Source organism: Leptidea sinapis, chromosome 28, assembly GCF_905404315.1.
Source record: "Leptidea sinapis chromosome 28, ilLepSina1.1, whole genome shotgun sequence".
NCBI classification, from domain to species: domain Eukaryota; kingdom Metazoa; phylum Arthropoda; class Insecta; order Lepidoptera; family Pieridae; genus Leptidea; species Leptidea sinapis.
In genome coordinates, this window is record NC_066292.1 from 5,846,833 (window position 1) to 5,872,303 (window position 25,471).

At 35.2% G+C, this 25,471-nt stretch overlaps 1 protein-coding gene across 2 annotated transcripts in view; it reads right to left on the reverse strand.

Annotated features, from left to right (window-relative positions):
• Positions 1-244: 244 nt before the first annotated feature.
• The window catches only part of LOC126972950 (netrin receptor UNC5B-like), a 110,705-nt gene continuing 85,478 nt past the window's right edge, over positions 245-25,471 (reverse strand). For both annotated transcript variants that reach the window (XM_050820045.1, XM_050820044.1), the window contains 5 exons: positions 10,580-10,717; positions 6,980-7,127; positions 6,084-6,205; positions 3,880-4,113; positions 245-3,057 (listed from right to left, as the gene is read on the reverse strand). In XM_050820045.1, coding sequence (XP_050676002.1) covers positions 1,880-3,057; positions 3,880-4,113; positions 6,084-6,205; positions 6,980-7,127; positions 10,580-10,717 — 1,820 coding nt within the window. In that variant the 3' untranslated portion in view covers positions 245-1,879. The remainder of the gene's footprint in view (positions 3,058-3,879; positions 4,114-6,083; positions 6,206-6,979; positions 7,128-10,579; positions 10,718-25,471) is intronic.

A 25,471-nucleotide genomic window follows, 5' to 3' on the forward strand; every position in this document is an offset into this window, starting at 1 on the left:
CGTGTTGTCTCGCCAAAATCTGGCACGAGACTGAATCAGTCTCGTGCCGTTAGTTTTTTTCGCTTCAAAAAAAGCGCGTACACGCTCCTGTGATTGCTCTGGTGTTGCAAGACAATGTGAGCGGAGGTGACCACTTAACACCACACACACCACCCGTACGCTCGTTTGTCCTCCTTGTCCACAAGAAAGGTGGTATCCCTCACTTATGGGATAAAAAAAAAAAACAGAAAAAAAAACGAGGAAGTACACATTTAAACATAATTTATTTCGTATTATTTAATTATCACAGATCCATTTATATTAATAGTCATCACGTTAACAAAAATATATAGTCTACAGCGGTGAGGATTTCTTATACAAATCTTCAGAGTATTAAAACAAGATAGACAGAGCGCATAAAATAACCAGTTACGTTCTTTAAAAATTAAGTGTTTATATAATTTGATTGTACACAACTCCTATATTTAACAGCATCTGATAAGTAGAGGAGTGATTTGTAGAGAAAGTTAAATAACCGTTTTACTTGAAGGAATTCCTTCTTCAAAAAAATTCAAAAGTTTAGTTTGGAATGAAAATTAGTATTGTTTAAATGTTAATTTGGTAGAGATTGTAATAAAGAACATATTTTTGATGTACTGATCGATTCCACGCTAATTCTATCTTATTCTAAGTCTGTGTGAAAATCATTATAAGGATTTCTCTACGTGATACACAATATTTACAAAAGTTAATGCTATATATTATGTAGTTATCTGTCTACCAAAAGTAGCAAGCCTCTCATGGCTGGCTCATAATAACAGAACATAAAGATTAAAACAATTTCAAGCAAATTCTAGCAAAATTATGATCAGGGGCGTGCATTGGTTTTCTAGGTAGCAAGGTAGGCACTGTAGATCTAAGTAGTCGTAGTTGAGCCTTGAGATTGCTTACCGTAGGTATTTAGGAAATTTAAGACTGGGGGTTCAATAGAAGTTTAGTTATAAAATAACGAAACCACATTAAACTAAATTAACTTTAACATTATATTTATTTAGGTTTATAACGAAGTAGGCACTGCCTAATTGCCTATATGATATGCACGCCACTGATTATGATGTATTACTTAATGTGTAGAATGTAACAATTTAGAAATCAATAGTGATCTTCAAGGAAGATAACTTACAATGGTATTAGATAATTAGAATTTATTCTAATTCGACATATATAAAACAATCACCTTTTGTCATCAAACTCATTGCCAGCTAAATAAATTATACCACCTTTGGTACGTCTATATTTTTATAATACCATATATACATATTGGTTGAACTCCGGTATCAGGAACAAACTACTAGATATGAAATATAAAAATCAGTCAAATTATTAAAAACTGTCAAAAACAAGTACAATATGCGAAACTTTAATTTATAAATATTTCGATTCCATCAACATTACAATACCTTTAGACTTTGTTCTAAACTTAATATTTTAAAACCAAACTTACAATAATTACATTAAGTATATATTGGTAGAAAATTTAATTAGACAGTGAGATAGAAATAGATTAAATGCACTTTAGTCTTACAAGAAGTAATATGCCATCTAACATTTAATATTTAAGCTCAATGTGAACCTACGCCAAACGAATCGCCATTAATTACAAGTTTGGCACGTTAAGAGAAAAAAAAGCAAAACAAACACTCATAAAATAACATAAACAACAAAACGTTGAATTCTTCAAAATATATCAGGCACTATTATTGCTACTATAATTCATCCAACAGCGTAGATACAGCTCTATACAATATACTACCACGATTTTACAAGGCCGAAGCCGTCTAAACATTTAATCTAAGCGTGTGATTAATAAATACGCCCGTCGCTTGTGGAAGTCCGTACTTCATAACCACGAAGGTCGTCCCTGCAGTAGGTCTGCGGCGTCGTGCCGGTCCATCTGTCGTAGCGCGGTGGCCAGCGATGATATGGCTCCGGGGCCGCGCTCTCTGCATTCCCATAACTCTAAAATAGCTTCAGTGGGCGAGCTCTTAGTGGCAAACCACGTCGTATAACGATCCACTCCAAGCCGAGACGCAAGCGCGCGCCAGTCGTTACCGCGAGCGTTCGGCGGATCCAATATACCACATAACTGCCTCTTAACTCGCACGCTCAATTTAAACGGTCCTTCTCCACACTCGTTAACTCCGTTCTCGGTCACCGTAACGTTCCTTTTCACGCTTCCGTCGCTGCCTTCCCCGCTCATGTCACTCCGGCACATTCTCGCCTCGAGCATATTCTCAGTAATATTGAAGCTTCGTTGCGACTCTGCGCGCGGGGAGCGACCTCTAGGCGACCGACTGCACAGATCGTCAATAGATATTCGGAATGTTTGCTTGTAAGATGGATTCGTCCTTTGACAGGCGGAAGCTGTGAAATCAATATTGTCGCAGTCGTACGTCCTCTCCAATACAAAGTTACAATGAACAGCGTTATAGTTGGCACTCCAGATATGATTGAATGGAATCTCTTGATACGCCGTGCCGGGTTTTGTTTTCCAGCCGGGACTTACGTGTTCTAAATTTAAACATAAATTAGATCCGCCATCTTGGAATAGCAATGTTTTCGGCCGTTCTAGAAGCACGCCGCCCATTTTCTTCTCCTGTTCCTGGCAATAATACGTCGCGCAGGGAGTGTCTTCGAACACATAAAGTCTAATACTATACTCTGTACAAGACTCATTAATTGTTGTAGAAGCATAAATAGCGAGTTGTAGCGCTTTAACGGCTTTGCCATTAAAACTTTCACCGACAAGCACGAAAGTGGATAACATATCGGTTACAAGGAAGATTTTATCAGTATCGAGCTGAGTAAAAACGGGTGTATTTATAGTTTCTTGTCCCAAGTTGACGACTTTCTTCCAATTAGGTTGAGAGTCCGGTTTGTTGTGGTCTATGGCGTAGAGCGCCAGGTTCCAGAAGCCATGCTTGAGGCTAGCGCAGTGTGGTATTTGAAGGATGACTGACTTGTTGAACTGTAGACGAGGTGGGCCGCACTTAACCACCGGACTAAGTTGCGTGATACCTGCGGGGAAAAACATTTTAAAACCATCTGCCTTGGGCTAACTTGATTACTTCGCATAAATTACGGCTCGATTTCATAACGTAATTATATAGGTTCGCAAACTTGATATAAAAAGCAATTTTAATAAAATTTCGATTTATTATAATCGTGATGGTTTGTTAGAACAAATATTTGATGTAAGATATTTATAATCATAGTGATTGAAGGTAGTTTAGAGCATCATGTTTTAAATTAAATTTCATGTTAATGACCATTTATTGTTTTAGATATTGGCCTTAAAATAATAATGTTCGACATAATCAAAATATCATCTGTTAAGCAAAGGTTGTTTAATTTATTTTTGTTATGTATAAGTCCTGTATATTCTTTTATCTATAGCTTAAAAAAATCATATATAATATGGTCAAGAGAACTCAAGTGTGTTTTGTATTTTTATTTAAATAACGTAAAAACAGAACAGTTTCTATAAATTGTTTATAAATATTTATTTTAAGGCATAGGTCTTAATCTTAAGACTTTTTTCTTGCGCGTAAATGAAAGTTACTTAAGTTGTTTGTATTTCATTCTTTCTATTTTTTTATGATAATAAGGGACGAGAAGAGCGCGACGTTCAGCTGATGGTAATTGATACGCCCTGCCCATTATAATACAGTGCCGCTTAGTATTCTTCAAAAACCCAAAAATTCTGAGCGGCACTGCAATTGCGCTCGATATATATAAGATGTAAAGACTCATTTGCCCAGTAATTTCACTAGCTGTAAATACTCTACAAAATCGCGTTATTCATAATGAATATGTAATAAATAGTATAGTTACAATTACCTTTTCCAAGTCTTGCTCTGTATCTGTCATCTTTAACAACAGCGACGTACACTTGTTCCCTGCGACCCCTGGCCAGAGCTCCCTCTGGTATTGACAGAGCCACTCCAGCAGCTGGCAGTGCTAATCTCGCACCAGAGCTCGACACCGCCAGCGACTGTGACGTCGGAGAGTTGGACACGAGCTCCGCCAGTTGGAGAGTCACGGACTCGTTGGCTGCGTCATACATGGACCCCGCTGCAGATATAATATTGTACAGATATTCTCATTCTAATAAAATCCCAGTAGAGAGGATCACATAATTGTTATAGCCCTTGCCCAATATAGCTACGACACTAGACATAGGAATTGCTGGTTACTAATTTTATTAGGCTAGATAAAACACACAATTATTGTTATAAAATTCCGGTCTGTTTTCAGAGATTTCTCTAAATAAATTTAAAAGTTGACTAATACCTTAGATAGTTATCCGTCTAGATAGTCTCTCGCTATTAGACAACTGATAATAACAGGCCAGGTTTAATACTTTTGTGTGCGTGACGTCTTACACACTCACGATTTGTATGATTTTTTTTTTTATTTTTTTTTTATGGAATAGGAGGACAAACGAGCGTACGGGTCACCTGGTGTTAAGTGATCACCGCCGCCCACATTCTCTTGCAACACCAGAGGAATCACAAGAGCGTTGCCGGCCTTTAAGGAAGGTGTACGCGCTTTTTTTGAAGGTACCCATGTCGTATCGTCCCGGAAACACCGCACAAGGAAGCTCATTCCACAGCTTTGTAGTACGAGGGAGAAAGCTTCTTGAAAACCGCACTGTGGAGGACCGCCACACATCCAGATGATGGGGATGATATCCTAAATTGTGGCGTGTCGTGCGAAGGTGAAATTCGGCGGCAGGAATCAGGTTAAACAGCTCTTCGGAACACTCCCCGTGATAAATGCGGTAGAAGACACACAATGAAGCGACGTCTCTACGCAACGCCAAGTGAGCCGTTCACAGAGCACTGAGTCCCCGACAATTCGAGCTGCTCTACGTTGCACGCGGTCAAATGGATCGAGATATATCATATATCACTTTATGCGTAAATTACTCAAAATAGAGGTTAACTCTAAACTCAATTTTTTTCGACCTTTTCACAACTGTCATAATCTAAGACGTATAAATATACTAAGATTGCACAGTAATTCTTCTTCTTATTATAATAAAATCTTAGTGGAGAGGGTCACATCATTTTTATACAAAGCACTTGCTCAACATAGATACAATGTTAGCGACACTAGATGTAGGATTTTCTGGTTACTAATTCTAGTGGGCCTTGAAGCCTATTTTCAGAGTTTTCACTGAATAAATTTAAAAGTTGACTGCAACAAGGCTCTGCTGTTTTTGTTACTCAACTGCAGATAATCCAAGAGTTGGGACAGCCAGGGTTTAGATAATGATGAGGTATCTTTAGCAATTACTTATGTATATTAAAACTGGGAGAGTTGATATAACACATGGTTGAGCAGAACATATGACCACTTTGTTAACAGAACTGGTACTTATAAGAATTGACCTTTGGTAACTTTTATTTTTAATTGTAATATAAATAAGTTTATATATCCGCAACATTGTGTAACTAAAATATACGGATAGCGGTATTCCAACCAGCACTTCTGTTTAAAGCCACAGCTGGGGAGTTGAACAAACATACCAAAATTTATGAGCGTTGTAAGACTTAGCGGTTATATCCGACGATCTATATAGCCGAGTTTATAGTGACCCTGCCTAATAAGTTAGAGGTCCCGGGTTCGAATCTCGGTTGGTGCAAACATTTATATTATGATAAATATGACTGTTTGTTTCCAAGTCATGGATGTTTATTTGTATTTATGTTTTGTTTAGATAAGTATAATGTACACAAATTAAATTTATGAACGATGCGGGTTTCGAACGAACCAACGTGCGAGCACTCTTTCACTGTGCCAAACGTTCGAGTGAGGTATCGTTGATAAATCTTGTATGTCTTGATCAACTCTCATATTATGGCTTCATCTACAGGATCCACTTTTTGTGGCAATATTATAATATTTTTTTGCGTTGGGTGAATTAAGCGTTGGAGGCGTGATGCGATTTCAAATAATAATAAAATATAATAATATGGTGATCACTAAAAATAGATTTAAGAGAAATAATAAAATATAAACACAGAATTCAAACTTACAGCTCGTGAAGCAACTAGAGGCGGAATGTTCTGATTCAGCGTACGGCTTGGTGTCGTACTCATCGCTGTGACCCTTGGTTGAGGCCGAGGGTGTCACCTGGTGGTCCACAGGTGACGCGTAGCTGAAAGAATATTCCATATTAGTTGATTTGATAATTGCTGGCATATAAAGTAGTAGGAATAGCTGTTTAAAGTTTAAATGTAAAGTAAATAATTCACTCATAGTCGAATACAATTCTTCAAGTTGTTAGAGATCATTTTAAAAAGTATAAGAGCCTCTTCCACATCCAGAACCGAAATAAACGAGCTACAAATATCGTTAGGTTCGAAAAAAGCCGACTATACTCCTACTCATAATACTCCGAGTTATGCTTGATCGTATCTACAATAACTAAGGGCGCTCTGACCATATACAATATTATGTGTGCTGAGCATATTACCAAACACTCACGTAGTCCACAAATACATGAGCCGATACACCGAGCAAACATAGAAGGCAACCATACACTCCGAGACGCCTTAGACAGCCCCAATAGGGTTCATTACTTTTCGTCGGTGTTGGTTTGGCTAGAGCCACATGCAACGTTTCACGCACAACCGGCCATCTAAAGTACGTAAAATTATAGCCCAAACATGCACTCAACGTTGAAAATGATATAAAATTTTGAAGATTTAGATTCGAGTACGATAAAGCTATTTACAAGATTTTATAGAACCAAAATAATTGTATCTTTATACGTATTTAACCTTGAAAGTTTTGAAATTTTAAATCCATTTTTTTGACTCCTCTCTCACACTCTCACTCGGACACTCCGACTGATTTTCTAAACTTCTTCAATGCAAGAACTTTACACTAACTACAGGTTATTTATAAGAGCGATTAGTTACTGACTTACCTGTTGGTTAAATGTGGGACATCATAGTGATGTTCAGTTCTGGGATCTGGTTGAGGATGCTCGTATCTTGGAGGTCGGTGCTGCATCAGGTCTGGGGCAAGTGAGAGCGACTGCTTCTCCACTGTTGGGTAGATCTCAGGTTGAAAATCTGCCATTAAATTAGATTATTGGAACAGTTACTTTATACTCAGTGTATACATTATACTGAATAAGATACATTAAAATAAAAAGTACTACGAGACACTTTACGGCAAATGATCAGGACTACCCATCTTTTAGTTTGACACAGAACAGGAATTAAATTTTAGTTTATGATAAAAACTAGGGTCAATGAACCAACGTTGATTAATGTAGAGGTTGTGAAGTGCAGATTGTACGTTTCGCTCGGCGTTAAATCATTAATTAAGTACAGTCAGCACCAAATTCAATGGCCACAGAGTAGCCGAAAGAATGGTGGTAACATCCATCGTAAAAAACGTATAATCGGATCATCGAAATTGACCAAATAGTATATCTATTTGGTCAATTTCGATCATATCGTTATACACAAAATGCTAGAATATTTTATTTCTTTTTTTAACCGACTTCGAAAAAGGAGGAGGTTCTCAATTCGTCGGTAGTTTTTTTTTATGTTTGTTACCTCAATACTTTCGACTGGATGAACCGATTTTGATAATTCTTTCATTATTTGAAAGCTGGTGCTTCCCGAGTGGTCCCATTGTAATTTGGTCCAGATCTGACAATGGAATCCATGAGAAATCCATAAAAGTCTTAAATTTTGCTATACATACGTATAGCAAAGGACGATAAATTTACGAATAACTCAATATCGCGCCAACCGATTTCGACGATTCTTTTTTTATTGGAAAGCATATACGTCAAAGATAGTTAGGTACAAAGTAACGGAACACTGTCTGTTATCAAATTGCAAAGTACTAACGTCCATTGCTGCATTGAAAATTTTTGTATATTTAGACAAATTATTAATTAGTGTACTTCAAATTCACTAAAAATCATAAAAAAAAAATAAAAAAACAACGGCCTTCAAAAACACTATTCCAAAACGATAGATATAATGTGCACCGAAAAGTATAAAAATAATTGCGTATTTTTATACAATCTAATTAATTAATCTAATTCTAGTTACGATTATTGTAATTTTTGGAGTCGTTATACTGATACGGTTTTATACGTTAATTATTTGATCTTTCATCACTTAGTGAACTGAGTCTGTTTGTCCTAATTTGATAAAGATTTCTACCAAATTCTTCTATTCGGTTCTGTATCTGGTTATATAAGAGCATGTATTTTAATTAGCTTTTAATGAGTAAGCATTTCGTATAAACCAGGAGGCCTATTACCAAAATCGAAATAAGAAGTTATAGTTGACGGATTGTACATTTTCCTATAACGAAAGTGTTTCGGATCCGAAGATCGATATGAAGTTCGCGATTAGACATTTTGTCGTTCATTTATCTTATTCCCAAATTCACTTGACATTAACTTTTTCGTTGTTTGACATTATTATGATTGTAACTACAACTTCATACCATAGTTATGTCTATGATTCCAAAACTAAAACCGATCCGAATTACTTTGGTAATAGTATTTAATTCGAAGTTCGTCATTCTTTCATTGCGGACTGAAACTTCGGCTTTCAATTTTGGTAATAGACCTCCTGAACACACCATCGATGAAAGTACCACGTTTTCACAAAAATTCCCTATTTTCTTTTATTTTCCTATGCATCCACGAAGTATCCAAGTTATAGACAGCCTTAATAATAAGGCTCCATCAACCCTTTTGTACGTGGGCCCTTAAATTACAGTGACAGTTGGTATGCAGTGACCCTCGTTTACCAGCCGACTGACTGGGGGCCACATGCCAGAACATTATTATCTATTCCGTTCAAATACTACGTAACCCGATACTTGATATAATCGCGTACAGACAATGTCGTTAGAAAAAAGATCATTCTTACTTTAGCTTCCGCGATATATTATGTTACCTGTTATAGATAATATTCTTTTGTTCAATATTAAATTATAAACACGTGTGTTATACAGAAAGTGTGTACATATTATTACTGGTGAGTTAAGGAAGCTAATAGGAAATATTAATTGTCCTTTCTATGCCTGTCCAGAGCTAGTTTTTTTAATGAAAATATGAGACGAGACGAGCCGGACTTTCACCTGATGATAATCGATACGCCGTGCCATAATGCAGTAACGATAAGGAATCTTGAAAAACCCAAAAATTCTGAGAGGCTCTACAAATTATGCTCGTCACCTTCGGACATAATATGTTAAGTCTCATTTCTCCAGTAATTTCACTAGCTACGGCACCCTTCAGACCGAAACATAGGAATGTTTACACTTGAAATAGGCTGTGCAAAGGAGCCTCCTATTGGGACCTCTGGAGCCTCACAGGAACTACGAAGAGATAAAACAAGCTAAAGCTAAGTTTGTAATTCACAATCGTATCTCCCGAAACTGATCTTAAAAAATAACCTCTTTATGAACAACAACCTACAAAAGTCTGGACAGGTCTGGTTAGGTGTATGAATATTATAAATGTTCTGAACAGGGGCAAATCAAGAGTTCCTAGAAAGAGGCATAAAAAGGCATAAAAGACATTTATTTTCTCAAAATTGATTCCTTTAGAATCTTTTTGATGTCATTTCTAATAACTACTAGATACTACTACCGCTTCGGAAACAAATGGCGCTCTGAGAGAGAAGAAGCAGCGCAAGAAACTCTCCCGGCATTTTTTTTTGCGCTCTTTTCATTAAAAATATACAATATTGTACAGTCATTTCTATCGCTTTAAAATAATCACAATCTAGTCCCAGGCTGTCCGATCATTTAGATATTCAGCAGTGGAGTAATAGTATTTACGACAGAGCCATTTTTTTTATAAAACATTTAAATTTATTTACAGATAATACCTGAACAGTGGCTGGGACTTTATTATAGAAGTTTTTACATTTACCCTTAAAGCTATTATGTATTTTATGAAGCCTACTAGAATTAGTTACAAGCAATCCCTTATTTCTAGTGTTATAATAATGAAACTCACTATTAAGAGCAAAAAGGTGACGATTTTTGTGAATGTATATTAAATTTTCATAAATTTAATGAGAATGAACAGTCATAATATTTATTTCTTTAAATTTTTCTTTGAGAGACTGTCTATAACAAAGCTGATATATAGCACGAACAGCTCTCTTTTGCAGTGCAAACACTATATCAATGGAGAGAAGGTAAGTATTTCGAGACCGTATTAACTTGACATCCGTATCGTTTTATTTATTAATTATTTTATTTATTTAATACATCACAAAATCCACAAAATTTAAGTTAGGTTACTATAATACTATTGTAGAACTTACGTCTAATAATGGATTTACAATATTTATAATAAGACGTATACCACGTCTTGTGCGTATGTGTGTGTGTACGTATGTATGTAGGTATGTGTGTTTATGAATTATTACTAATTTTTTATTATTATATTATATACATTTAACAGCTGTTTCTCTGGTATACAGGCGTGGTGTGTATGTAATTTATAGGTAGTTGATGGGTTGTTAATAATCACCTGTTCTTGTCATGGTGTATAAGGAGTGGTCCCTGGTCTTCCTCTGCAACAGCTTGTAGACGACGGCAGCTCCTGCCAGGAACACCACCACGGCGACAGCGATACCGATATACAGGGGCACGTCATTGTGGGCCGCCACTGTTAGAAAGCATCACTTATTAAATTAATTAGTTTTTATCAGTAGAGCACTATATTATCATGGAAATATTTATCAATTCCAAAGTCACCATATTTTTATATAAGTGCAAGCAGTTTTTAAAATTTGTTCAAATTTCAGCCTGACAACAAGCCTGACTTCAAATGTCAGACGTATGGCTGACGGAGGCATGGTTAGCGGAGCCATAAGTATCCTTCAACTAAAATTTGAAAAGAAAATTTTCTGAACCTTGCGGGACTCGATATTTCGCGTTCCGTGCGAATGCTCTGCCAACTGAACTAACCGTTCGAGTGACGTATCGTCATAAAATCTTGTATTGAACAAAGATCTCAGGTTGTGGCTTCATCTACAGGATCGACTTTACAGTTGATAACCTGCTCAACCCCAATATTTGCATATTAGGAAATTGACTTCAGATGTCGCTCTTGTAAATCTAAACAATTTGTTATGTTTTTAAAGTCATAACCCTCACTTCTAGGATTAATACACAAATAAAATTTGAAAACAAAATTTTATGAACGATGCAGGACTCGAACCCACGGCCTCTCGCATTCCGTGCCAGTGCTCTGCCAACTGAGCTAACCGTTCGAGTGACGTATCGTCATAAAATCTTGTATACTTCGTTCAACTCTAAGGTTGTGCCAGATTTTATGACGATTCGTCACTCAGATACAGATACAGAAAGCTTGATAAGTTTAAATCTATTACTTATATTATTAATGTCGTATTTTTCATAAAATTAAAAGACGTTTATTTCGTGCAAAGAAAATACATCATCCATAAAATTAAAAAAAATAAATAACATCTTTGCTGTAATATTACGTTCTTTTATATTTTTGTTAAATATTTGAAAGTGATTCATAGCAGAAGTCCTCCAAACAGAGAGGGGAATAAATCACAACTTTGTAAGAAAGTTAGTTACTCAGGAAATATTATCACGTCACACCCGGGAAGTCTCAAACTAAATAATGCCTTTACAAACTTAAGAGCTATATTATAACACTTTATTTAAAAAAATATGAAAATCTTTGTTGAAATTATTGTTATTTAGTAAAAGTAATTTATTGAAAATTTATTGAAGTAGGCGTTACTTTGCGGAAATCCATAATAATCCAAAAGTTTTGAGTTTTCTTTAGTGTTAATTCCGCCAATATTTGTCTTTTAGTAAGTCATTAAGTAAGTAACATAAACATCCTTTGTTTACATAGGTTTATGTGTCAACTACACTTTTATATCTCAAAAATATTGTTTTTTTATATATTACTAGCTAACCCGACAGACGTTGTTCTGTAGATAAAAAAAATACTGTTTTATAGGAATTTGCCAATAATATTTCTAAACAAAACATTATTTCGTAAAAAATGCTCCCTGTGGTTATAATTAAATTGTTTCACAGCGGAACTGTCAAACCGTGCGTCACTAAATTCTCTCATAGAAAATATTTCCATACAAAACAAATATTAAAAATAAAACTATTGGAACGAAGTTCCTTACGGCAAGCTTGGAGGGGATAGGGATTTTGCTGCGCGACCGAACTGAAAAAAATGTGATAGTAAAACCGTAAGAAAAAATCCGTGGAAAAAAGTGCGTGGAAAAGTGCGTGGAATAAAACCGTTAAATGAGACGTGCGCAGATGCGACAGTCGCATACACAAGCGAGTAGTGTATATTATGTATTTGTGTCGATTCTACATTAGCCGAAGGAACTTCGTTTCTACCTGGTGTGCCACGACACCACATCATTTTTTAACTTATTATGGGTCCCAAATCGAAATAAAAACTATCCTATCTCTCAAGTTGGACCAAACTGCACTCCATGAAGTAATCCCCATTTAAATCCGTTCATTAGTTTAGGAGTCCATCGCGGACAACGTGTCACGTAATTAAGATATATTAAACATGAATATGACTCGAATGAAAGTGCAAACAATCCCTCCATGAAATCTACTGTACGAAGGTCAAGATATGAGCGACCTGCTATTAAGGTGGGAGTATCCTTGAAGGTCCCCAAGTCGTGCCTGTACCGGAATACTGCTGTGGTTTTTATGTACAAAAATGTGTATTACAAAACCTAATCAACCCTTACCTAATAAAGTAATGTTGCTGCTGTAAGAAAAAAGAACTTAAATATAAAAATAATGAATCTTTTAATGATAATGACGCAATTCTATTAAGATAAAAAGTATTGAGTATTAAATAATTGACGCTATATCTTCGATAAACGTTATTGAAGTAAAAAATAAATTAATAAAATCATTTATCAAAATGTATTTCTATAGAAATATGTAACAACGGTGAAAAATAACTTAATACATCTATGACTTACACTTTTAGAAATGACTAGCTGATGCCCGCCACTTCGTCCGCGTAGATAAGGGGTTTTTAAAAATAATAAGCAAGTTTCGAATTGAAGATTATCTCATGTCCTATTCCAGTTCCAGTTCCCGTTTTCGCTCCCGTTCCCAATATATTATATGAATCTTATTTTGCGCAAGATCACTATGGCAAGCTAAATCTACTATTGGCATAGTTATAGCTCATTGAAGTAAATTCCCAAATCCCGCGGGAACCATGGATTTTTCCGAGGTAAAATGTAGCCTCCTTTCCCAAGCTTTAGTGTATCGCTGTACCAAATTTCATCAAAATCGGTTCAGTATCTCCGACGTAAAAGCGTAATAATCAAAGAGAAATTATAAGCTTATGTGAGATTTCCAAATGATAATTTTGTCAGTGTCAATGCCTTTCAATTACGAGAAACAATCTGAGCTTCTAATTCAAACTCTATCAAGTCCACATTTATATCGCTGACAAAAACTGAACAGATAAACAACACCTGTAGCATAAGCTTTTAAATTTTACGAGATGATCGTAAAACGTGAAATATGATCACGAGTCTCATCGCACGGGAAGCCGCAGCGATGGCTTTAAGACCCGGCCGCGATGAAATGTTTAAATGCTCCTCGGTAATCAACATTTCTTACATTTAATGCTCTCAGATGCGGCTGGTACAAATAAAAACACTGTATTGCCGGCGATATCGGAATACTGAGTTATTCTTCCGAATAGGTTTAAATTTAAAAGGAATCATAAATTCATTTAACCTTTTTTTTAAGTTTTTGTAATATGTTGTCTTATCCTATAACTAGTGAAAAAACGCCAATACTTAAGCTTTTGAGAAAAGCTTCAAAGAAAAAAGATTTTTAAAATTTACAACATTTTTACAACTAGGAGGCTCTTTTCACAGGATGTCGGCTAGATTATGGGTACCACAACAGCGCCTAATTGTGCCGTGAAGCAGTAATGTGTAAACATTAGCGTGTATCGGTCTAAGATCACCGTAGCTTGTGAAATTACTAGGCAAATGAGACTTAACACATGTCTCAAGGTGACGAGTGAAATTGTAACTCAGAATTTTTGGGTTTTTCAAAAGGCTGGCAGGAGGCCAGTCTTGTCCCTTATTTCCATAAAAAAATCATACTTTGAATAAAATTTTGATCAGTTTCATCGCAATCAAATGCACGAATACTGCGCATTCAATATGAACATTCAAAGATACAATTTTATAAATAATCTATAATACAGGATTTTTGTCATTGCTACTTGGTACACAAAGATATTCTTTTAGATATTATTAATAAAAAATAAAAAAATATTTAACGAGTCTTTAGATTATTTGGTAAACAGTTTTAATAGTTTCAAAGTTAGAAAACGTGATAATATACAAAGTAAATTAATATTTGTTTTGCATTTCCTTATTTATACATCCACATATTAAATGGCAATTGTTCAACACTTTGCACTCTTCTACAAATTCCATAAAATTTCACATTCGCCACAGATTATGTTACTTTGACGTCCCTATCTCTAACTAATTTGCTTATGTGTTGAAGCCAAAATACAATATGAAGTATGCGCTATGCAATATGATACACTTTATTTTTCTCAGCTATCAGGTGATGTGAGTTCCCATGCCAATCCATCAACATCGTCAGCTGAGTTTATTTTAACTTCGATTACTAGAGGGAGTGACTGAAACATACTCTGGTAGTGTGGCTTTTCACAACCTTGGTAGATCGGTGGTTACTTAATTGGGATTTATTTATAAAATACGCCTATGATTTGAAAGCCTGAGCGAAATTTTACAGACGTTAAAGTACAATAAAGTCAGACTATTGCTTGTAAATAAGTCAAATCCCTTTTTTTTCACACTCTTACACAAATTATCTTGCCCCAAACTAGGCATAGCCTGCCTGTATTATGGTACAAGGCAACGATATATTTAAAACAATATACTTACTTAAACAGACATAAATACATATTATAAACATACATGATTCGGAAACAAGCATTCATATTCATTACATAAATGATTGCACTGGGATTCGAACCCGGCAGGGTCACTAACCACTGGGCTATAGGGGTCGTCAATAATCTCTTTTCTTCAGAATATGTATGAGACCTGTTTGTTCTGTTTACTGCTGCCGAATACCACGACACGAAACAAACTTAGATATAATTCTCGTCACCTCGATGTTTGGCGTTTCTCTGCTGTTCGGTTTTCAAGGAATACCTTACATTAAATATGGGACGAACTTCTTTGCGCGGTGTATTCAGGACGATACGACATGGGTACCTTCAAAAACCACCTTCATAAAAGGACGGCAGAGCTCTTTTTTGTGATCATAAGGGGCGAGACGAGCAAGACGTTCAGCTAATGGTAATTGATATGTCCTGTCCAATGCAGCGTCGCTCAGGATTCTGAGCCCAAAAATTCTGACACCTTGACACATAAGATGCTAAGTCTCATTTGCCCAGTAATTTCACTAGCTACGACGCCCTTCAGACTGAAACACATTAATGCTTATACATTACTGCTTCGCGGTAGAAATAGGCGCCGTGGTGGTACCCATAAGCTAGGCGGCATCCTATGCAAAGGTGCCAACCACTGGTAAGCTTATGTGATTCCTCTGGTGTTGCAGGAGATCGCTGAACATCAGGTGATCAATACTATTTTTTGTTATCTTTTTCCATAAATAAATAAAAATAAGTATTATATGCGTTACGATCATAAAAAGAATGGTCCTGATATCAACAGATGTAATTCCAAACACACTCCTGTAGTCTGCATTAAAATTATTTATGTCACTGTTCTATGTTTACGATTGGCCCCGGGGCGAATGTTAATGAGAACTTTTTACCAAATTAAGGGTTTAGTTAACGACATCTAAGATAGTTTCAGACGTGAATTGAAAGAAACTCTGGTGATAAATATTGAGTTTTATGCTTGTTTTCAAGTGGTTCCAGCTATTTTTACTTAATGGATGCGGCTTGCTCGTTTTTTATATATTTTATGTTTGTCTATGATTATAAAGGTTGTTTGGTCCTGGAGAGGATTGAGGAAAGTAGATTGAATAAACATTGCATATTACAAATACTAATTTATAGAGCTGATGTGGATGGAACATAGGAGTAAACTTAATATAAATATTTTAATTCAAAATAGGAATATTAAATCAGTAATTATTGAATATAAAATCTATAGAATCGATTATCTAGAAACTGTCATAACCATAATGCTAACACCAGGAACAGACATAAAGTTATAATGCCTCTTACTCGGCTAAGTCGAGTTAGTAAGTCTTTTGTGGGGCGATGTATATGCTTTTACAACGAGATCCCAAAACAAAAGTATTACGTTATTCAAAAGAATTGTTAAAAAACGTTTGTGTGGTAAAGGTTACTATAACATAAATGACTTTCTTGAAGATACCACAGATGGGGAATGGAGTGAACGACCTCAGGCTATTAAATAATTAGTTTAATTATACAATATTACTTTGTAAACATATTTTTTCGATGAAAAAAAAGCCCGCTGAGTTTGTTGCGCCAGCTCTTGTCAGGTCTGAGGCATTCATTTTGGAATCGGTGGCTTTGTGACTTTCAATAAGTGATGTCACATCCTATTTTGAATAAAAACATTTGAATTTGAATATTCATTCGAATTGATATACCCCACACCAGAAGAGAACGAACGCGGGTCTGAAGTAAGAACTTTAAATGAATTAAATTCATTAATGTTACATAAGAATTTAGAAAGCCATTAATACTGTATCAACCATTACATCATAATCATCATAGGTGTTTTAATAATTCTATTGAATTTCTCAACATATTTATGTATTTTGTACATAATCTTGGATCCTGTTTCTAGTAAATTCCGCAATCAGAGCGATCACTTACTGCGGAAGGGACAGTATACTATTAGCGAGAAATATTTATTTTTGATTGTGAAACTTATAAAAAGTGACTATTATTTATCATTCGCAGTATGGAATATATATAGCAGAGTACATTATTATATTATCAGTTTATTGAAAGGCTGAGAGCAATCGTGATAAAACTCTCGCAAGATTGAAAAAATAATGAGATAAGATTAATCTGTGAGACAGATCTGAAACTTGTCGTTGAATGGAGCCATCGATAATCGAATAATCGAATAATTAAATCGAGTTAAAAGCGTATAATTCATTGAATGATCATTATCGATTGTCGAGAGCGGAGACATCGATGGTATCGTAAATGAAAAACGACCTACTTTTTCACTTCCGCAGTGATTTACCGGTTCTAACGATGAAATATAACAACGACCATTATTTTGTTATTGTTTTGGAAAATAAAGTTTTGTGGTTGTTGACAATTTGTTATTTATTTTTAAGTGATAACCCTCACCTCTGGGATTAATTACACAAATTACATTTGACAACAAAATTTATGATCGACGCCAAAACCTGAGAGTTGAACAAGACCTACAAGATTTATCAACTATACGTCACTCGAAAGGTTGGCTCAGTTGTTAGAGCGCTCGCACGGCATGCGAGAGGTCGTGGGTTCGAGCCCCGTATCGTTCATAAATTCGTTTTGTTTTCAAATTGAATTTGTGTAATAAATCCCAGAAGTGCGGGTTATGACTTTAAATAAATAAGAAATTTTTAAGATTTGAAAGATCAACATCTCAAGTCAATTTCCTAATATATAATATAACGATAGCAAATATTGGGGTTGAGCAGGTTAACTGTGAAGTAGATCCTGTAGATGAAGCCACAATCTGAGAGTTGAACAAGACATAAAAGATTTATAAACTATACGTCACTCGAACGGTTGGCTCAGTTGTAAGAGCGGTCGTACGGCATGCGAGAGGTCGTGAGTTCGAGTCCCACATCGTTCATAAATTTCGTTATCAATTTTAATTTTGTGGTCGTTCTTATCGACAGAGTAATAAATATTTTTATTTATTATTTTGTAGTACGGCCCGTTTGAAAACTCTCGCTTTAACTCAACTGGTATTAAGTACGCCTACTTCAGGTACATTCCTTATAATGGGTAACGTGAAGGTTGGTATTTTGTTATAACATATTTAAATTCAAAATCATACCCTTTTTTATATGAAAGTTGCAAATGGGCAAGAGGCTCACATGACAGGAAGTCAACCCAAAAAACCAACTGCCCAAATCCGCAATACCTGAATATTTTGGTAGGCAGGGCAATATATAGGTTGAGTATGCTCTAAGTTTGATGGTTCAGGAACCATCAAACTTAGGAGTCAGGCTCCTATCAGTTCAAGAATACTGAAGTCGGCAGTTGATTCACAAGATGGCTGAAATAAGCTTCTTACAAACCGCGTGATATTTTTGTTATGACAACGACGATGATACAATTGATACGCGCTGCTCATTACAATGCAGTACCACTCAGGATTCTTGAAAAACACAAAAGTTCTGAGCGGCATGACAATTGCGCTTGTCACCTTGAGACATAAGATGTAAAGTCTCATTTGTCCAGTAATTTCACTAGCTACGGCGCCCTTCAGACCGTAACACAGTAATGTTTACACATTACTGCTTCACTACAGAAATAGGCGCAGTTGTGGTACCCATAATCTAGCCGGCATCCTGTGCAAAGCACCCTACCACTGGTAAACTGGTGGTTATGGAACTCAAGACAACACCTGCATCTCTAATTTGACAATTTAGCGTAGTCTGCGGTCAAATTTGGCTGCTGTTATTAACCTCAAAGACTCCTCTAAACACTCCCCGGGTGATATATGCATTAGAAGACGCAGAGGGACCACACATCATAATAAAACTGATGTTATTCAGAAACAACAGGGGAATCGTCGCGCACGATATCGCATGGTAAAAGTTTTTGTCGTTTTATCTACAATATAATATGTACCGAGTCTTCTTTTAGGTTATATGACTTTATCTTTTACTAGCTGATATCCGCGATTTCGATATAAGTTGGTATTTCAATGCTGCCAAATATACTATACAATCATATGTCTCTCATCCTGAAGGTAGCGTTCGTAAGAAATGTTTCCGTTCCACCATTTTTTCTCTGACTTACCTTGCGAATACCGATACTACGAATAATTTACCGGCCTATGTCACTAACAAATAATCTGGTATCTTTCTATTGGTAACAGAATTTTCAAAATCAGTTCAGTAGATACAGAAATTAACCCTTAAAACTCAAAGCTTTACCTCTTTATTTAATGTTTCAAAAACAGTAAATGAAAATTCACCATTGGAAATAAGTATTGCTATATGGCACAACCATCAATGCGTGATCACTACCAACTGTTAGTTGCTGTAGTGCCAACTTACACGAATCAAGTTAACTAAGATCTGAATACTATTACTAATTATTAATACTATTACTTATATTTCTAATCATAGTGACAATCTTATAAAATAACATTACTGAAACAATAATGAATAACATTAGTTAAATAAATGTAATTATTAATTTGGATATCTTATGGCTCCATGACGTTGGTAGCGCTTATAAAATTCACTAATCATTATAACACTATTTCTGTCAAATTTCCTTAGTTATTTATAAAGACCCACAACATTAAACGTTCAATTAAATTAAATCCTTCATTATTTAAAAGCAACCTCCATTCATTTAGCCCACTCTGGGGACGCATTTATTTAATGCGGCAACACTGCAGTCCATGAACATAGATAACATTGTCACCCGAGCCACGTTTGACCCAGATCTAGGTTGCAGCGAGATTGCGAATTCAATACATGGCAACTCACGTGAGGTCACGATGAAAACTTTTGGGGTACATTTTTTCGCTCAATAGAAATGAGGTTGAGTTTTTAATTCACGTCCCATTTAATTGTCAACAATGTAGGCTCTATGCGTATAACTTTCTAATTATTCAGACTTAACCTACATTATATTTTAATAGTTTCATGCGCCCGTATTTTTTAAAATACATTAATTTTGTGTAAACTATTCATGAGAGCTTGCGGTTCTTTATATGCCGCTATAAGGTGAGTTAAAAAGTATTCAATACATAGGTAAAGTAAACATGAAAAATCAGTTAGCGTTTCGGGTTTCAAACCATGATCTACAATTTGACATTCAATTTGATAAAACGTAAGAAATTAAGTTAATTAAAAATATTATTGAAACAGCTTAATGAAGTATGAAGACACTCGAACAATTTTTTTTGATTAATTTGTAGTTCTTGTGCCATGTTATTCGCACCGTTTCATCGTTCCAGGCCAACGAATATGAGAACTTTTGATAAGATTTCATTAAGTTATTCATACCCAGCTCCTACACGCTAAATATAATAATAAAGCTTTATATATCTCGAATCACTTTTTACATTTTGTTTCTGTATAAATAAGAATTTAAACTTAAATTAAAACAGTTAAATCTAAACTAAACTAAGTACATTTGATACTTATTGGTTTACTATGGAACCCTTTCGGGTATGTCCTGCTTTCACCCATTCCTATGCCGCATATCTCTTTTATGTCATCGGCCCACCGTCTCTTGGGTCTTCCGACTAGTCTTTTTCCTATCGGTCCCTTCCGTTTTGTTACCTTCATCGTCAATCTTTTGTCTTTTACTCTACAGATATATCCAGCCCACTGCAAATGTTGCTTTAAAGCATATTCAAATAATCTGAAAGCTTCGTTTCTACACGGTAAATACTTTCACTAAATCTGTCTCTACGTAAGTCCATTCGAACATTTTTCTGTCTCGATTATTTTTTTACACATCAGGAAATCCACAAATCCTCTCTGTCAGATTCTCCTCATTAACACTCCTCACGTTCTCATGTCACATTACTATGGCATCAATAAATCTTCAATATAAACATCCGAGAACTTTATAGTTATGTGCGAGATATAAATCAGACATCCGCACTTCACTACAGGTGCGATCGTTAACTAAAACGCAGTAAAACCTTCACGTTGACGGAATTAATTTGATCCGATTAACCCTCCAATGATTGACCTCTGCTAGGTCGGATTATAGTGAGTGTTTAAGAACTGCTAATGAGTTCGGAATTCAAAAAGACATTTTTTAATTCATCACAATTTTGATTGAACCTTTTATTTAGGTTAAGAATATCTATTATAATTTTGCATAAAAATTTTTTTTAAAAATTATTTCACATCATTTTTTTGTGCAAAGTCAGTTATTAGTAAAATGTTATTCAAAATAAGTGTAATAATAATACCTTAGATTATAGGAATAGATAGCAATGTGTTATGTTCAAATCTTCATCATAATAAATCAATTAATATTTGTTTAATATTATTCGAAATAAGTTTAATATGTAAGATTATATCTACGCACATCGATAAAGATTTATTTAATACATTCTTAATTACACTGCATAAATTACTTTTATTTTTAAAAAAAACCTATAAATCACGTATACCAACCACTCAATAATCGTATAACTCAAAATAAGAATTCAATTTCAAACTCGGATAGCACAATAAAAAGTTAATGGAAAATAAAAGCAACTAGGGCCTGTTGCGCCCCGCTGACCAATCTGACGGTTAATATTGAAATTTGTACACTGTGTAAACATTTGTCAGTGCCACTCGTACCTAAATCCATTGCAGAGATTGGGAGATACTGAATCCAATCGTTTACAAACCCTTGTCGCTTAGGCCATAACGTGGTAGGAGGCCTCGAATTAAATCCAACTCATTTTCTACATAGGATTTTGGCACTACCGACATTTATCATAAGAGTTGATGTTTTATTGTGCTGGGTTTGAATGCAGTTTGCGATCGCCCGCTGTGTTCGCTCGTTGAAATCACAACAAATCATTTACGGGATCCACCTACAGTAACGAGAATTGCATCGTGTGCTTGTGTATGACTTGAACATACAATGTTATTACGGTTATTTATTGTGCATTCAATGTTCTCTACATACCAAATTACATATATAACCCTCTGATACATCAAACATTAACTTAAAATTTATCCCGCAAAAGAAAGGCCCTACACAAAAGTAACTTTTTTCAAAATCAAAATCAAAGTCAAAATCATTATTCAATTAGGCTTAAAATAAATGCTTTTGAATAGTCACTATAAATATTTCATTTAAATTTACTGAATCTATCATATGTTTGAAAAAGTAGAGCACGTGAGAATAACATACAAGAATCTCAACGGCCACCTATCACTGCCTTATATCCTCGCCAGAAGAGAGAGAGATTTAACTCCACTCAGGATTTCTGAACAACACGAAATTCTGACGGGCATCTCAGTTGGTCTTGTCGTTTCGAATTCACAGTAATATCACAACCTAAAGCTCCCTTCAAATCGAACGCAATAATGTTTGCATGCACACTTCTGCTTGACGGCAGAATAAGTTACCGATATGGAACCCATGTGTTATGTAATTGGCTAGTTTTAATTAATAAATTTAGCAATAGCCAGGGATAACTGGCGTAGAATCGTTCGTCGTTCGACGTGACCACGACTGCTCTGTCAAGAGTAATCCGACGAAGAAGAAGAATTAATAAATAAAATCAAAATCACTTTATTCATGAAGGTCACGGAAATGACGCTTATGAATTATTGAATCTACCGCTACTTCGTAAAGGGTTGAGCTAATGAGAAGAAGTAGCAAGACACTCATTGTCACTCTTTTATATCATGATTTACCATTTTTTTCGATTTACAAATCATTTCATTTACAATATAATATGTAAAGCGATGCAACAAACATACTCAAACGTCAAATAGTCCATGCCTTACAAGAGTAAGTCAAAAAAAATGGATGTAAATTAATACAAAGACACACTACTAATATATAATATAACTATAATGTATGTTTCTCTGGAAACATAAAAGCATGAGTAATAAGTAGGCTGTTTACTTACAACTTAAATAAACCAAGCAAATTATTTCCTAAAATATTTCTCAACTTTCCACGCGGTTAATTGTTACAAAAACCGGGACGTGGACTGATTGCACCTTGATGATATCATTAACATTGAGCTTCCAAATTCCACCTCTTGCAGAACCGGGAATTTAATTCTCTTTTTTTGAAAATTTTCGTTAAAGTGCCTCAAACCGGTTGTACCAATAATTAAATTTGTTCAAAGTAAACATAAAGGCATAAAAGGCATTTATTTTCTCAAGATTGATTCCTTTAGAATTCTTTTTGATGTCATTTCTAGTAACTACTAGATACTACTACCGCTTCGGAAACAAATGGCGCTCTGAGAGAAAAGAACGGCGCAAGAAACTCTCCCAGCATTCTTTTTCTGCGCTCTTTTCAATAAAAATATACAATATTGTACAGTCATTTCTATCGCTATAAAATAATCACAATCTAGTCCCAGGCTGTCTGATCATTTATATATTCAGTAGTGGAGTAATAGGATTTACGACAGAGCCATTTTTTTATAATTTCGTTCCAACGAAATAATACGAAACGGTCACAATTGTAGAATATGTATATGTAACTTTGATTTCCAATTATAAAATATCAGAAGCCTCAGTATCTTTAGGAGGATATTATAACCTTCCCCTTTTTTGAAGTCGGTTTGAAACGATAAGTTGCAAAAAGATAACAAAGTAATATACTCGATTCAACCTCTTCGATCGTAATGAGATGCATAATAATCTACACTCAGCCATCCCATGCAAAGGAAACGACATTAAATCGCAATATTAACTCAATATCAAACTTCAAAGTTCATGTTTGTCACACTACTCTTTATGGTTATTAGTACACCCGAGCCATTTGAGTTTCCGTCGAATGCTGTACGCATATTTACACCCTTTACTTTATCACATCGTTACTTGCCCGTAACGAAGCTTTAAATAACTGCACATACTTTAATAATTCAACAGATACAAAATCATTAGGCACGCAGTTTATTGAAGATTTAAATATGGTAATAGATAGAGCGTACATAGAATTGATTGAGTTGTTTATGCAAATTGTTCTGCTTAATTTGCAAGTCTATGGGAGGAAAGCATATTTATCAATTTATGGTTTAGGTGAAACGAAGAAATGTTAAAGAGTGAAAAATGATAAAGTCAATATTCAAATGTTTTGTGTTTTCTTGAGTGTTAATTCCACCAATATTCATCTTCAAAGAATTCGACACGTGTTTCGCCTCTACACGAGGCATCCACAGGAGATGTTGAATCGCCATACTCTGGCACGATACTCAGAGGTGAAACACGTGTCGAATTGTTTGAAGACGAATATTGACGGAATTAACATTCAAAAAAACTCAAAACATTTCCGCAAAATGAAGCCTAATTCAATATTTTTTTTTATTTTCTGTCAAATATTCCTTAATGAAATGGTCTCTGAAAACTGTGAATTACAGAAGCATTAATAAATGCCAACAAAGCACAAACACAAGACAACTGTACATTAAAGCTTGATGTTTAGGCAACAAGAGATGGAAGTGGCTATAAAATTTCACTATTCCCCTTTGTGTGAGCAATTAGGCTAATGAAGAGGGCCGAGTTCCAGTGCAAATGAATAGTCCTTTACCCAGCGTTCTTCTCATTCAACGGTTCACCTTTCATGTGGGTAATTTACTGATGTACGCTGTTTGACTTTATATATTTAGACGGAGTTCGAGCACTGAAACTATGAAAATAACACAATTTCAATTAACAGATATTCTATGGAGAGTAAATGTCTACTACATTGAAGTTGTCGACAATGAAGTTATAACATGTACATTTGTAATATAAGTATAAGTTCACCAGTGGGAGGCTTCTTTGCACAAGATGCCGGCTAGATTATAAGTACCACAACAGCACTTATTTCTGCTATGAAACAGTAATGTGTAAACATTACTGTGTTTCGGTCTGAGGGCGCCATAGCAAGTGAAATTACTGGGCAAATGAGACTTAACATCTTATGTCTCAAGGTGACGAGCGCAATTATTGTAGTGCCACTCATAATTTTTGGGTTTTTAAAGAATCCTGAGCGGCACTGCTAGGTAATGGGCAGGGGCAACGTCCTGCGCGTCTCGTCCCTTATTTTCATAAAAAAAGTGAAAACGCGATTTGGTAACTGAATACTAAATATTGTTTCCGTTATGTTATCTTTTATGGTTATAAAAAAAGGTACTCTTAAGTAGCGATATCTAATTAAAACTTTTAATGGTAAGACAGAACTACACTTCTATCCAAAAGTAATTGTTGTGTGGTCAATCTTTAATGTACTGATCAAAATTATACATAAATTTCCAGCTTTACCACAAACAATCCAAGTTCTGTCTATTTCCTTCTTAGTTTCGTGAACCTGTGTTCTTATGCTCTACTTGAATTAGTTAGCGGCAGGCTCGTGTCTATGAATCACTCATATTCAATGAACGTTGACCGTATTTTCATTTACTCTTCATATATTTCTATAAGCTCAGAA